General features: G+C 43.4%; 1 protein-coding gene across 1 annotated transcript in view; it reads right to left on the reverse strand.

Moving 5' to 3' along the window:
- The window catches only part of LOC120058227 (activin receptor type-1-like), a 37,181-nt gene that overhangs the window by 11,316 nt on the left and 9,905 nt on the right, over positions 1-15,960 (reverse strand). Inside the window, exons 2-6 of the mRNA XM_039006731.1 lie at positions 11,737-11,810; positions 10,939-11,193; positions 10,352-10,615; positions 9,595-9,855; positions 1,044-1,249 (exon numbers count right to left, since the gene is read on the reverse strand). Of these exons, the coding sequence (XP_038862659.1) occupies positions 1,044-1,249; positions 9,595-9,855; positions 10,352-10,615; positions 10,939-11,193; positions 11,737-11,803 (1,053 nt within the window). The 5' untranslated portion in view covers positions 11,804-11,810. The remainder of the gene's footprint in view (positions 1-1,043; positions 1,250-9,594; positions 9,856-10,351; positions 10,616-10,938; positions 11,194-11,736; positions 11,811-15,960) is intronic.

Here is a 15,960-nt window from a genome sequence, read left to right on the forward strand (position 1 = left end):
GGGCAGATCTGGGCTGTTCGGTGGAAGGGGGTAGGGGAGAGAGGAGTGGGGGGAAATTCAGCCACAGCATTATCATAATCACCACAGACTTAGGCACCCAGGGCCTAGGGAGAGGGGGACCTGCATGTGTTTTAAGGAAATGTGTTTACATGTTTGACTGTCACCACTGTTGTTAATAACTTTCCTCCGGGTGCTGCCAAGCACTTTTTAATTACACTGAAACAAACATTCTGCGGCAGCATATTTTGGGTTTCCGTTGCCAAGTACTGTGATGGGTTTGGAAATAGCTTGAAATAGATCCAAAAATCAGCAATTCCTCTAGCACACCCCAGCCCAGTGTTTTCAGGGATACTGGTCAGTGGTCACGCTTTGCTGTAAACACTAGGCGTGTTTAGTGTTTTCCTTGAAGTTTTTAATTAAATTCATGGGATTTTCTTGGGGTGGGTAAATTGCTGAAGTTTATCAAACAAACACTGATTACAGTTGCGAGCTCAAAGCATTCTTTCACTACAGTATGCAAAATTCTACAAAATGAGCAATTTTGTTGAAATCATGTGTATCCGTGATAGGCTCAATTTGCTCTGGTAAAACAAGATGCCCATTTTCCATCCCAGTAGTAGAAGAAATACTTTCATTCCCAATTGAGAGGGCAGAAAATTAATCCCAGCACAGTTGATATAGGCCTACTACATGAACACCCAGGAACATGGAGTGCATGACTACCTAGCACACACTCTAGTCTAGAGCACACAAAAATGCTCTTTGGGCTCAACATAATCACATAGCTTGAGAGTCCATAAATGTTTTCAGTGCTGTGTGGACTAACCACTCAAACCACAGCTCCCCACCCAGCCCATCCCAGACCTTGGCCCATATTTCTAAAGCCTCTCAGAGTAGAGTGCTGATCTAGGATCAGTTAACTTTTAGATCATAATGAAATTACATTATGGACAGGCAGGACCTGATCCTTGTAAAGCTCTCCTACTCTGAAATGTTGATAATATGGGCCCTGGTATGGTGCAGTATGATCATGTCCTACTCACCGCCAGTGTGCTATCCCCCACGTTGGAGGCTATGAGTCCGTCTATGGTGCCGTACTCCGCCTCCCGGGCCGTCAGCCTCTCCATCTGGTTCTGGTGGATCCGTCTGAACACCAGGATGGCGATGCCTGAGAGGACGATGAGCACGATGACCGGAGCCACGATGACGATGGCCAGTGTAGTCAAGCTGTAGTTGGGAAGGTCGCCTGCTACGAGGAGAAGAAAGAGGTTTAAGTTCATTTGAACATCTTGGTACATACAGTCAAACATTTGGACACAGCTGCTCATTCTTGGGTTTTTCTTTATTTTTACTATTTTCTACATTGTAGAATAATAGTGAAGACATCAAAACAATGAAATACCACGGATGGAATCATGTAGTAACCAAAAGTGTTAAACAAATATATTTTACATTTGAGATTCTTCAAAGTAGCCACCCTTTGCCTTGATGACAACTTTGCACACTATTAGCATTCTCTCAACCAGCTTCATGAGGTTGTCACCTGGATTGCATTTCAGGCGTGCCTAGTAAATTTGTGGAATTTCTTTCATTCTTAATGTGCTTGAGCCAATCAGTTGCATTGTGACAAGGTATGGGTGGTGTACAGAAGATGGCCCTATTTGGTAAAAGACCAAGTCCATATTATGGCAAGAACAGCTCAAATAAGCAAAGAGAAACGACAGTCCATCACTTTAAGACATTTAGTTCAGTCAATCTGGAAAATTTCAAGAACTTTGAAAGATTCTTCAAGTGCAGATGCAAAAACCATTTCAGCGCTGTGATTAAACTAGTTCTCATAAGGACCGTCACAGGAAAGGAAGAACCAGAGTTACCTCTGCTGCAGAGGATAAGTTCATTAGAGTTACCAGCCTCAGAAATTGCAGCCCAAATAAATTCTTCAGAGTTCAAGTAACAGACATCTCAATATCAACTGTTCAGAGGAGACTGCGTGAATCAGGCCTTCATGGTCAAATTGCTGCAAAGAAACCACCACTAAAGGACACCAATAAGATGAAGAGACTCGCTTGGGCCAAGAAACACGAGCAAATGGACATTTGGTGGAAATCTGTCCTTTGGTCTGATGAGTCCAAATTTGAGATTTTTGGTTTCAACCGCTGTGTCTTTGTGAGACGCAGAGTAGGTGAACAGAATCTCTGCATGTGTGGTTCCCACCGTGAAGCATGGAGGTGGTGGTGTGCGGGTGCTTTGCTGGTGACACTGTCAGTGATTTATTTAGAATTCAAGGCACACTTAACCAGCATGGCTCGTGTTTGTTATATTGTTCGATGTTCCGTTTATTACTAAACTCACCACCTGCACTTGCTTTCCGACTCCCAGCGTATACGTTACACTAATAGTTTATGAAAATGTTAAGCTACATGTTGCGTCAGCCTCATTGCATAAAACAATTTTGTATTAATTTGGGATCTATCGCATTCCACAACTGTCCCAGACTATGTTTGGAATATTTATTTCTCGCACAGAATAAGTCAACTTTGGTATTATGGGGGCTAGGACATTGACATAGGCTAGTGCTTTTGCTGTTCATTAGGCCTACACTTGTTTGCTGACAAAAAGTAAATGTGGACAGTTGTTCCATTATCTTCAATATGCACCTCGGAATTGGATAAGGACGCACGCAGTTACGTCCCCGATGTGTCGATCTTCACTTATAGCCTGTGAGAAAGACCCGATTACATGGATGGAGAGACATGTGAGTGAGAGGTGCTTCGGAGCACACAGCACTCAGGGAGAAGGGAATTATAATGATTATATTAAGCCCAAGGGCACAACACCATTGGATTTTTTGGGGGTGCATTACGGCCACACAAAGGTGATGTCGACGGGAAATTTGAGGCATTATCAAGTGCTTGTCAAATTGTAAATAAGAGACTGATGAAGTGTGTACAGCCTGCGCAAACTCACGTCTTTCAATTTATTAAAAATCAAAACATATAGCCCAACGTTTTTAGAACTAAAGTTACATTAATAACTAAATTCAGCATATAGGAGTCCCGATTTCCTTGTTAACCGCTCAACACAAAATAGCCTTGTGCGCACTCCTTCAAATCGTTTGGAGAAAATATCCTTTATTTTATTCAGCTTTGTTCTATTGTATTCTTCATACTATAAAATTATGCTACAGAATTCTAAGAAAATCTTGTCTGCTAAATCAACTAGTGTAGGTCACAGCCATATAGCATAGCCAGAACAGTACCTAACATAAGGATAACTCCAAGTACGAATTTTGTTCTTCTGAAAAATACTACAAAAAGGTATGCGTCAGTGGCTTATGGAAGCCAGGAGATAATAAATGTGTTTGTTAATTAAGGGTCAATAATTTGATTGACAAATCACAGTCTCACAGAATTTTGTGACCGCCACAGCAGTGGAAACGTGTTCTCTGAAATGCTGAATCACGCTTCACCATCTGGCTGTCTGACTGACAAATCTGGGTTTGGCAGATACCAGGAGAATGCTACCTGCTCCAATGTATATAGTGCCAAATGTAAAGTTTGGAGGAGGACGAATAATGGTCTGCGGATGTTTTTCATGGTTCGAGATAGCTCCATTGAAGGGAAATCTTAACGCTAGGGCATACAATGACATTCTAGACGATTCTGTGTCCTGAACTTTGTGGCAACAGTTTAGGGAAGGCCCTTTCCTGCTTCAGCATGGCAATGCTCCTGTGCACAAAGCGAGGTCCATACAGAAATTTTGATTTGTTGAGATCGATGTGGAAGAACTCATTCCAACATCATTGTCATTAATATGAAATTGGTCTCCCATTTGCTGCTAAAACAGCCTCCGTTTCTGCACTCGGCAGTCCCGTTCTGTGTGCTTGTGGGGCCTACCACCAAGCGAATGAGCCGTTGTTGCTCCAAGACGTTTCCACTTCACAATAACAGCACTTACTTGACCGTGGAAGTTCAACCGTTGCAGAAATTTTACGAACTGACTTGTTGGAAAGGTGGAATCCTATGACGGTGCAATGTTAAAAGTCACTGAGCTCTTCAGTAAGGCTGAAACAGTGTTTGTCTATGGAGACTGCATGGCTGTGTGCTCGATTTTATACAATAGTCACAACGGGTGTGGCTGAAATAGCCAAATCCACTAATTGGAAGTGGTGTCCACATACGTGTGTGTGTACACAGTTGAAGTCGGAAGTTACATACACTTTAGCCAAATACATTTAAACCCAGTTTCACAATTCCTGACATTTAATCCAAGTAAAAATCCCCCATCTTAAGTCAGTTAGGATCACCACTTTATTTGAAGAATGTAAAATGTCAGAATAATAGAGAGAATGATTTATTTCAGCTTTTATTTCTTTCATCACATTCCCAGTAGGTCAGAAGTTTACATACACTCAATTAGCATTTGGTAGCATTGCCTTTAAATTGTTTAACTTGGGTCAAACGTTTCAGGCCTTGTGATGGCCCCTCCAATACCTTGACTTTGTTGTCCTTAAGCCATTTTGCCACAACTTTGGAAGCGTGCTTGGGGTCATTGTCCATTTGGAAGACCCATTTGCGACCAAGCTTTAACTTCCTGACTGATGTCTTGAGATGTTGCTTCGATATATCCACATAATTTTCTTGCCTCATGATGCTATCTATTTTGTTTAGTGCACCAGTCCCTCCTGCAGCAAAGCACCCCCACAAAATGATGTTACCACCCCCGTGCTTCACGGTTGGGATGGTGTTATTCAGCTTGCAAGCTTCCCCCTTTTCCCTCCAAACATAACGATGGTCATAATGGCCAAACAGTTCTATTTTTGTTTCATCAGACCAGCTGACATTTCTCCAAAAAGTAGTCTTTGTCCCCATGTGCAGTTGCAAACTGTAGTCTTTTTTTTAATGGAGGTTTTGCAGCAGTGGCTTCTTCCTTCCTGAGCGGCCTTTCAGGTCATGTCGATTTAGGACTCGTTTTACTGTGGATATAGATACTTTCGTACCCGTTTCCTCTAGCATCTTCACAAGGTCCTTTGCTGTTGTTCTGGGATTGATTTGCACTTTTCGCACCGAAGTACGTTCATCTCTAGGAGACAGAACTCCTTCCTGAGCGGTATGACAGCTGCGTGGTCCCATGGTGTTTATACTTGCATACTATTGTTTGAACAGATGAACATGGTACCTTCAGGCGTTTGGTGCTCCCAAGGATGAACCAGACTTGTGGAGGTCTCCAATTTTGTTTCTGAGGTCTTGGCTGATTTCTTTTGATTTTCCCATGATGTCAAGCAAAGAGGCACTGAGTTTGAAGGTAGGCCTTGAAATCCATCCACAGGTACACCCCCAATTGACTCAAACTATGTCAATTAGCCTATCAGAAGCTTCTAATGCCATAACAATTTTCTGGAATTTTCCAAGCTATTTAGAAGGCACAGTCAACTAGGTGTATGTAAACTTCTGACTAGAGGTCGACTTCAAGTTTTTATAACAATCGGAAATCGGTATTTTTGGGGGCCGATTTGCAGTTGTTTTTTTTTTACACCTTAATTTAACTAGGCAAGTCAGTTAAGAACACATTCTTATTTTCAATGACGGCCTAGGAACGTTCTGCCTCAAACGACAGATTCTTAACCTTGTCAGCTCGGGGGATCCAATCTTGCAACCTTACAGTTAACTAGTACAATGCTCGAACACCTGATTATATTGCACTCCACGAGGAGCCTGCCTGTTAGCGAATGCAGTAAGCTAAGGTAAGTTGCTAGCTAGCATTAAACTTATCTTATAAAAAAACAATCAATCAATGACTGTCATTGCTCCAAAGTGTACTTAACCATAAACATCAATGCCTTTCTTAAAATCAATACACAAGTATATATTTTTAAACCTGCATATTTAGCTAAAAGAAATCCAGGTTAGCAGGCAATATTAACCAGGTGAAAGTGTGTCATTTCTCTTGCGTTCATTGCACGCAGAGTCAGGGTATATGCAACAGTTTGGGCCGCCTGGCTCTTTGCGAACTAATTTGCCAGAATTTTACGTAATTATGACAACATTGAAGGTTGTGCAATGTAACAGGAATATTTAGACTCATGGATGCCACCCGTTAGATAAAATACGGAACGGAATAAACGTTTTGTTTTCGAGGTGATAGTTTCTGAATTAGTCCAAAGGTATATGGTTTAGAGAGAAATAGTCGACGCGTTATAATTCCTGTAATAACTTCCGGCTGAATTTGAAAGGGGTTCCTTCGTTATTTTACCGTTCATGTCTTCCATAGAGAATGTCTTGATCTCTACCTTATTTGAATAAGGTCTGTGTTTCGTGCAGGCTTAAACCGCCTCGACGTTTTGATACCCGTGTAAATCTCACTAGGATAAGGTAACGTGTATCAACATATTTTCATAAATCATAAAACAATTTTTTTTATCTTCACTTATATTTAGCCAATATTGATCAGAGTTACCTTGTCCTATGGATATCTACACAGTTATAAAATTAGCACGGTGATGTAAGCCTACACGAAACACACACCTTATTTTAAGTGAATCTAAAAAATATCCTATGGAATAAATGAAGGAACCGCTTTTCAGATTTTGCTAGAAGGTGTGATGGGAATTATGACTCGCACTTTGGTTGTCAATTCTTACTATGCCCATTATTAAAATAGTATTTCCTGCATATAGAAATTAAAGTTTTGGTTTTCAACATTCATTACAGGTAACTTAAACTCTATTTTTATTCAAACAGTTGAGAGTATTTGTCTCCTAAGCAGACTCTTCAGTATCATTGTCACTTCAGAGCTGTGTGCGTGTGTGTGTGTATTTATGTATTATATATATATCTTTTTTTTTTTATTAAATCGGCCATTAAATCGGTATCGGCTTTTTTTGTCCTCCAATAATCGGTATCGGCATTGAAAAATCATAATCGGTCGACCTCTACTTCTGACCCACTGGAATTGTGATACAGTGAATTATAAGTGAAATAATCGGTCTGTAAACAATTGTTGGAAAAATGACTTGTGTCATGCACAAAGTATATGTCCTAAACGTCTTACCAAAACTACAGTTTGTTAACAAGAAATTTGTAGAGTGGTTGAAAAATTAGTTTTAATGACTCCAACTTAAGTGTACGTACACTTCCGACTAACTGTATATGCAAAAAAAGAAACGTCCTCTCACTGTGAACTGAGTTGATTTTCAGCAAACTTAACATGTGTAAATATTTGTATGAACCTAACAAGGTTAAAAAACGGAGACATAAACTGAACAATTTCCACAGACATGTGACTAACATAAATGGAACAATGTGTCTCTGAACAAAGGGGGGAGTTCAAAATCCAAATAGTGAGTATCTGGTGTGGCCACGAGCTGCATTAAGTACTGCAGTGCATCTCCTCCTCATGGACTGCACCAGATTCTTCGCTGGCCATGGCAGAACACTGACATTCCTGTCTTGCAGGAAATCATGCACAGAACGAGCAATATGCCTGGTGCCATTGTCATGCTGGAGGGTCATGTCGGGATGAGCCTGCAGGAAGGGTACCACGAGGGAGGAGGATGTCTTCCCTGTAATGCACAGCGTTGAGATTGCTTGCAATGACAACAAGCTCAGTCCGATGATGCTGCGACACACCGCCCCAGACCATGACGGACTCTCCACCTCCAAATCTATCCCGCTCCAGAGTACAGGCCTTGGTGTAATGCTCATTCCTTCGACTATAAACGTGAATCCGACCATCACCCCTGGTGAGACAAAACCTCGACTCGTCAGGGAAGAGCACGTTTTGCCAGTCCTGTCTGGTCCAGCGACGGTGGGTTTGTGCCCATAGGCGACGTTGTTGCTGGTGATGTCTGCCTTACAACAGGCCTACAAGCCCTCAGTCCAGCCTCTCTCAGCCTATTGCGGACAGTCTGAGCACTGATGGAGGGATTGTGCGTTCCTGGTGTAACTCGGGCAGTTGTTGCCATCCTGTATCTGTCCCGCAGGTGTGATGTTCGGATGTACCGATCCTGTGCAGGTGTTGTTACACATGGTCTGCCACCGCGAGGACGATCAGCTGTCCGTCCTGTCTCCGTGTAGCACTGTCTTAGGCGTCTCACAGTACGGGCATTGCAATTTATTGCCCTGGCCACATCTGCAGTCCTCATGCCTCCTTGCAGCATGCCTAATGCACATTCACGCAGATGAGCAGGGACCCTGGGCATCTTTCTTTTGGTGTTTTTCAGAGTCGGTAGAAAGGCCCCGTTAGTGTCCTAAGTTTTCATAACTGTGACCTTAATTGCCTACTGTCTGTAAGCTGTTAGTGTCTTAATGACCATTCCACAGGTGCATGTTCATTAATTGTTTATGGTCATTGAACAAGCATGGGACACAGTGTTTAAACCCTTTACAATGAAGATCTGTGAAGTTATTTGAAAAAGGGACGTTTCTTTTTTTGCTGAGATATCTATCGTGGATACACACACACACACTCTTTTTACTGGGGATAGGAGAGTAGTCATTAAGGTTCATAGAACAGAGTTGGGTGACCACAGCTCTACATGGATTCAGTCTGTGTCCCAAATGGCACCCTATTCCCTATTAAACTAACCTTTGGGTCCTGGTCCAAAGGAGTGCACCACGTAGGGCAGTGTTTCCCAACCCCAGTCATCAAGTACCCCCCAAAAAGTACACATTTTTATTGTGGTCCCAGACAAGCACAGCTGACTCAACTTGTCAACTAATCATCAAGCCCTTGAGTTGAATGAGGTGCGTTTGTCCGGGGATAAAAAGTATACTGTTGGGGTACTTGTGGACCGGATGTGGGAACCACTGGCATAGGGAATAGGGTGCCAATTGGGACGCATCTCAGTGTCCTCTGTTCTGCTTTGCCCTAGAGCTCTGTGTCAAACCACGCTGACAATGTCAGAGAGGACAGAGGAGGAAGTAGACCGCGACTAAACAATATGCAAACGTCCGTCTCTTTTCTCAGACTCTCCCCTCCTCTGCTGTAGAGGTGCTCAGGGTGGAACTGCCACACAGACCCTGAAAAGCAATAGATGGCCGTGCAGCAAACGGCTATGGCAGACAATTTCACACACCCTGGCGTGGTGCCCTCGCGGGAGAACGGCCAAGTGGATGGAATGACGCTCCCTCGGACCTTAAACGCGGGCAGAACTAACCCTTATAGACGGTTACAGACAGTCCTAATTGGAAAAGAGGATTCCTAGAGTATTGTTTGCACTTGGCCTGACAATAAGGCTAAACTGGCAGAGCATCATGAATGAATGGGTAAGAAAACTATATCCCAAAGAAAAAAATCACAGCGCCTCGTCACCACTGGTTTATCAATTGAGCACCTGCCCGTGAACCGTGTCAGTGAATCCATTAGAGACAGCAGATCACCGAGAGCATATGGCACAGAAATGTTTTCATTTTCCTGGCATGAATAACCTTGGTTTGAATGCAAATGTGCATCACACAGACCTCTCATTAGAAAAGGGATGCATATAAATGAATGTGAGACATTGGTTGCGGGTCCCAAATGGCACCCTGTTCCCTATATAGTGCACTACTTAGGGAATATGGTTCCATTTGGGACGCAAGTGTATTTATTTACCTATGACAGGCAGCGCCACGGTGATATTCATGTTACACAGGTGGCCCTGGCAGCACTCCACGATCTGGTCGCGGGAGGGCGGCGTCTTGCAGGTCATCCTGCTCTGCTCGTACACCTTGAAGCAGCCCTTCTGGGAGACCAGGGCTCCGTCGCTGACCGTCAGACTGGAGAAGCAGTGCTGGCCTATACAGCGCCGCCCGGTGGCACACGAGCGCCCCTCGCACACACACTCGTGCTCGCCAGCAGACTTCACTTTATCCTCTATGCAGGTAACAGAAAGACAGCAGGGTGAAGTTGCCCCTAGACGCTGATCTTGGGTCAGTTTAGAATTTCCCCCACTAATGGTTAAGAATGGGGGAAGCGGATACGAGATCTGTACTTAGGGCAAGCTTCACCCAGGAGCAAGTTATTCCCCATACTAACATTTGCTTTCCTGTGTGTAAACCAAAAGAAACACTTTATAGCCTCCAAAAATATAATAATGATGATACCATGGATGGTCAGTCCTTGCATCCTAGTGCTGTCCATGAATTTGAGAGTGATAACATTGAGCCCCATCCCTCAGCTTTTTACCGAAACAGGGGCAGGGAGTACTCTGTTATTGTTTCAACTGCTGATTGCTGCTTTAATGCATATCTGTATCACTAACTAAATCTAGATGAATTATGAAACACAAAGTGAGATAGAGCTTCAATGAGGCCAAGATCATAAAAAAATATATGGTAATGATTTCAGTGAAAACAGGGTGGTGGGTTACCTTTCGCTGTTGCTTCCACAGTGATGTTCACGTTACACAGGTGCCCCTGGCAACACTTGACTATGCGGCTGGGAGAAGGAGGGGTGGCACAGGTGGCTCTCCCCTGGTCGTCAACCTGAAGGCAGCCCTTCTGGTGAACCACAAACCCGTCACTGATCTTGATAGAGGAGAAACACTGCTGGCCCGTACAGCGCTCTCCGCCATCACACGACCGCCCCTCACACACACACTCAATGTCTCGCAAGGCAGGCATCACTTCCTCATCTGTTAAAAATAAAAAGGGAGGTGGAGATTGGAGAAATCTACAAACGCTTGTAATTCTCAATCATTGAAGAGAATATAACAAATCTTCTGGTAGTTTTGTTGTTATTCACTCATGTACCCAAATGGCCGTCACACAAATGGACACACTGAATATAAAATGTGTCATTAGCTAGATCTATGTGCAAAGTGGTGATGTGCTGCTTAGGTAGGTCGGTATCGGTAGTGGAAATGTTTATGAGTCAGCACATTGCTAGTGCTAAGCCTACGTTGAGGGCAGGATGAAAACATGAGCGTGATGAATCCAATGAGAATAAATGTGTCACCTCTCGCTGGTGTTGCCACTGTGACATTCATGTTGCAAAGGTCGCCATGGCAGCACTCCACCATCAGGTTATGGGATGGGGGGCTTTCGCAACTTATGGACTCCTCGCTCCGCCCCACAATGCACCCCTTCTGCTGGACGGAAATGGCGTTCTGGACGGAGAGGGCCGAGAAGCACTGCTGACCAAAACACCGGTCTCCTACTTCGCACGACGGCCCATCGCACGCACACTCGTAGTCGCTCACGCTCCCCTCATCTGCACAGGAAACACAGTCAGACATGGGACAGAACCGAAAAGGAAACACATTTAACCATCGATAATGGCATACAGTATACTATGTGGATATTCGGCATTGTGAATATCATGGTCATCTTAGTGCAGGAGCTTTGGTATATTCAACCTTCCTCATTTTCTTCTCTCTTTGACTTGAGAGATTTATCATTTAGCTGCTACACTAAAGTAGATGATGCAGAATAATAAGTATCCCCAGCCAGCCAGACAGAGACAGTGAGAATTCCTCAGTTCTCAGTCTGAGAGCCTGTCACTGCAGTTGTTAAAAAATGCTGCAAGACAGCAGGGGGAGAGGGAGAGAGGCACAGGGACAGAATGAGAGCCAAAACATGCCCTTGACAGAAATATTTTAACTCACTACACATATTCGGAGCCGTGTACTTGGCCAACTGGATGGGAAATGGTACTGAATGGGTGTAGTCTCCGAAGAGACACGCTAAATGTACCCCAATCTCTTTGTAAGTGAGAGTAGCCATGTTTTTTTAAGGAGACGTGTCAAAAACTTACCTTTCACGCTGGAAGAGGGTAAAACCAGAAGTATGAAGACCAGGAAAAACATGTCGCCATCTAACATTGTAGACCTGGAAGACAGGGTAGAAGTTCCACCAAATTACATCTGAATAGTGTGTTCGCTAAACATGGACCTGCTGGATAGCTTACAATCTATGTACTCAGAAGATTCCCTGACAAGACAAATACATTTATTTGCATCACACAGATAAATTGACAAGCAGCTTCTGTATAAATGCCTTTGTTATGTCCACTAAAATGAATTCAAGCCAATGGTGTGACAGTATAAAAGGAAAGAAAGAGATGAAAGAAAAGGATTTAGATCTAAAGAGCACCATGACAGAGGGGAATTTTACTGCGAGAAAAAAAGACCTTTCCTTGTTTTCAGTAAAGAGTCAACACCAAGTTTAAAATGCTCAAGTAAAGTGGGTCTCATGCCTTCCTGTTGTCCTGGCAACAAGGCATTGAGTGGCAAGCAATTGGGCGACTAGTGCTCTCCTATTGGCTGAGCTGTACTGGGAGAGAGAGACAGCCTACTTGGCAGCGAGTGGAGCAGACAGACGCAGGAGGAGAACGAGGAGGAGGACGAGATGATCACAGCAGGGAGCCCAAATAGAAACATTTCAAATGAAGAGGCTGCCTCTAACCATTCAATATTGCATGTATCTTTAGGCACAGCGACATAAAATGTACATTTACGTCCGTTTGACTTCGGCTGTGATCTGTCTGACTGATTCAAACAGAGCCCACCGCACTCTAGAGCAACACATCCACACCCCATAAAAATTAGGATGCATGTTTTCCAAACTATTCCTGTACCAAACCCAAATTGATAAGATTTGATGATTGTTGCCGTTGGCCAAAAACTCCCTACAATTCCGCCACCTATTCCCCATGCAGCGTGTTTATGACATACTAAGCCAGGGCAGACCGTTATCTTGGCAGTGTTTGTGTCTGCCCACTGATAAATACCCCAGTGTTTCCCCCAAAGCCTTTGTGCCTGCTCCCAGACATAAATGATTAAGCACGTAATGTTAGCATTACCCCAACGGCGTCTGTATGGCCCCGCTCACACACAGACCACATGTTGCTCCTTTTAATCAGAGCACAAAACAGAGGCTGCCACTGAAAGATAATCATGGGCTCTGTGCAGAGCAGAGCGGGGGTAGGAGGACCGAGGGGGGCACCCAGGGGACACACAAGTATGGCCAGGGGGCAACGAGAGGGCAGAGGGACAATGCAGCCACAAAGTCCAAATTGGCTACAAAAATGTAAGGGTAGGGTTAGGCATGAGGTTAGCAGTGTGGTTAAGATTAGGTTTAGGTTTAAAATCAGATTAAGAAGAAAAGTGGTATAAATGGTCGGGCTTTAGCCATAATGACTTTGTGGCTGTGTTAACTAGTGACGACCAGGTAGGGGAGGGCACTGAGGAGGAAAGGAGGGGGGCAGGTGAATATTGTGCCACCCAAAAATGAGCACAGGGTACAGACAGGTAAAGGAGTATTTATACCCAATGGAAAAGCATAATTTGTAGCGCAGTGATGCAATGCCGTTTTTCGTCACTAAAAGGGGCAGCTCCTTGTACTACTCAGAAATTCCTACATACTCCCGTGCCACATGAAAATTGTAATGTGCCTGATCATTCCTTGCGCAGCCGTGGGTGCAGTGTTGTGTAGGCAATGAAGTGTTTTTGTTTTTTTACCACCAACTCGCTTGGTTCCTTGACCCCTTGACTTTTTCCACATCTTGTTACGTTACAGCCGTATTCTAAAATAGATTACCTTTTATGTATCTACAAACAATACTCCATAATGACAAAGAGAAAACAGGTTGACATTTTTGCAAATGTATAAAAATAAAAATTCCTTATTTACATAAATATTCAGACCCTTTGCTATGAGACTCGAAAGAGCTCAGGTGCATCCTGTTTCCATTGATCATCCTTGAGATGTTTACACAACGTGGATTCTACCTGTGGTAAATTTCAGTTAATTGGACATGATTTGGAAAGGCACATACCTGTCTATATAAGGTCCCACAGTTGACAGTGCATGTCAGAGCAAAAACCAAGCCATGAGGTCGAAGGACTTGTCCGTAGAGCTCTGAAACATGATTGTGTTGAGGCACAGATCTGGGGAAGGGTACGAAAACATTTATGCAGCATTGAAGGTCCCCAAGAACAGGATGGATCATTCTTAAATGGAAGAAGTTTGAAACCACCAAGATGTGACGCTTGAGTGCCAAGCGTCACATCTGGAGAAAACCTGGCACCATCCCGACGGTGAAGCATGGTGGTGGCAGCATCATACTGTGCCGATGTTTTTCAGCGGCAGGTACTGGGAGACCAGTCAGGATCGAGGCAAAGATGAAAGGAGCAAAGTACAGAGAGATCCTTGATGAAAACCTGCTCAGGACCTCAGACTGGGGCAACAGTTCACCTTCCAACAGGACAACAACCCTAAGCACACAGCCAAGACAACACAGAAGCGGCTTCGGGACAAGTCTCTGAATGTCCTGGAGCGGCCCAGCCAAAGCCCGGACTTGAACCCGATCGAACATCTCTGGAGAGACCTGAAAAAAGCTGTGCCAAGCTTGTAGCGTCATAACCAATAAGACTCAAGGCTGTAATCACTGCCAAAAGGTGCTTCAACAAAGTACTGTGTATTTTTAAACATTTGCAAAAATGTCAACAAAAAAAAAGTGATTTTGCTTTGTCATTATGGGGTATTGTGTGTAGATTGAGGGGGGGGGGGGGGGGGGGGGGGGGGCAATTTAATCCATTTTAGAATAAGGCTGTAACAAAATGTGGGGAAAGTCAAGGGGTCTGAATACTTTCCGAATGCATCAAAAGTCTATTTTGCATTGATAACCAAATATAATCTCAGCGACAATAAACCAAACAATGTAGCCTTATTAATCCCCGCAAAAAAAGTATTTTGTTTAGAAGTAATAACTAGTGATTCCAGGCTATTTTGGTAAAAAAAAAAAAAAAAAAGCGAGCCATGTGCTTTTTCCCTATGACAAAAACATGACCTTTTTTGCTGATATGTGAGTGAATACATTCAAGCATCATATTAAAAACTGTGATAATGTTCTAGGTTACACCAGCAAGTATAATATTTATCTAATTATAAATCGGATTATTTCACATGGAGACGTGGGAAGCTAATCAACTTCAAAAATCGCTTCAAGATTGCTATCTTGATTTAGCTTGCCATTGAATAAGCAGCCCATTTTGCATTGATAACCAAATAAAATCCAGACATCGTAGCCTTATTAGAATCCTCCAACACGGTATTTTGTTTAGAAGGGATTACTATGTGATTCTATGCTATTTTGTAAAAACAGCTGTAGTCGTGCTTTTCTTTTTTCTCCTCCATGACTAAAAATGATATTCTATTTTTAGCTGATATGGGAATTAATACATTGAAGTAGCATATCAAAATTGGGATAATGTTATATGTTACACTGACAAGTATACACATATTTGCCAGGGCATATTTTACGCAACTATACATCAGATTATTCACATGGAGACATGGGAAGCTAAAAAGGCTAGCTAGCTAAACTTGTATCGGCCTTAAGCGAGGACAATGGGGGGGGGGGGTCCCAAAATCCAGGTTGGAAGATTCTAGATTTCCTCCTTATTCAAATCAAACTTTGTCACATTCGCCGAATACAACAGGTGTAGACTTCACCGTGAAATGCCTATTTACAAGCCCTTAACTACTCTTGAACTGCACTGTTGGTTAAGAAAATATTTACCACGTAGACTAAAATAAAATAATAAAAAAGTAAGACAATAAGAACAACAATAATGAGGTTATATACAGGGGGCACCGGTACAGAGTCTGTGTGATGGTACAGGTTATTTGAGGTAATTTGTATATGTAGGTGGGGGTGAAGTGACTATGCATAGATAATAAACAGCGAGTAGCAGCAGTGTACAAAAGGGATGTGGGAAATCGCCACCGCCGATTGTATTAATTGTTCAGCAGTCTTATGGCTTGGGGGTGGAAGCTGTTGAGGAGCCTCTTGGTCCTAGTCTTGGCGATCCGGTACCGCTTGCCGTTCGGTAGCAGAGAAAACAGTCTGACAATTTTATGGGCTTTCCTCGGAATCCACCTATTATACAGGTCCTGCATGGCAGGAATCTTGGCCCCAGTGATGTACTGGGCCGTTCGCACTACCCTCTGTAGTGCCTTACGGTCAGATGCCAAG

Source organism: Salvelinus namaycush, chromosome 13, assembly GCF_016432855.1.
Source record: "Salvelinus namaycush isolate Seneca chromosome 13, SaNama_1.0, whole genome shotgun sequence".
Classification (NCBI taxonomy): Eukaryota; Metazoa; Chordata; class Actinopteri; order Salmoniformes; family Salmonidae; genus Salvelinus; species Salvelinus namaycush.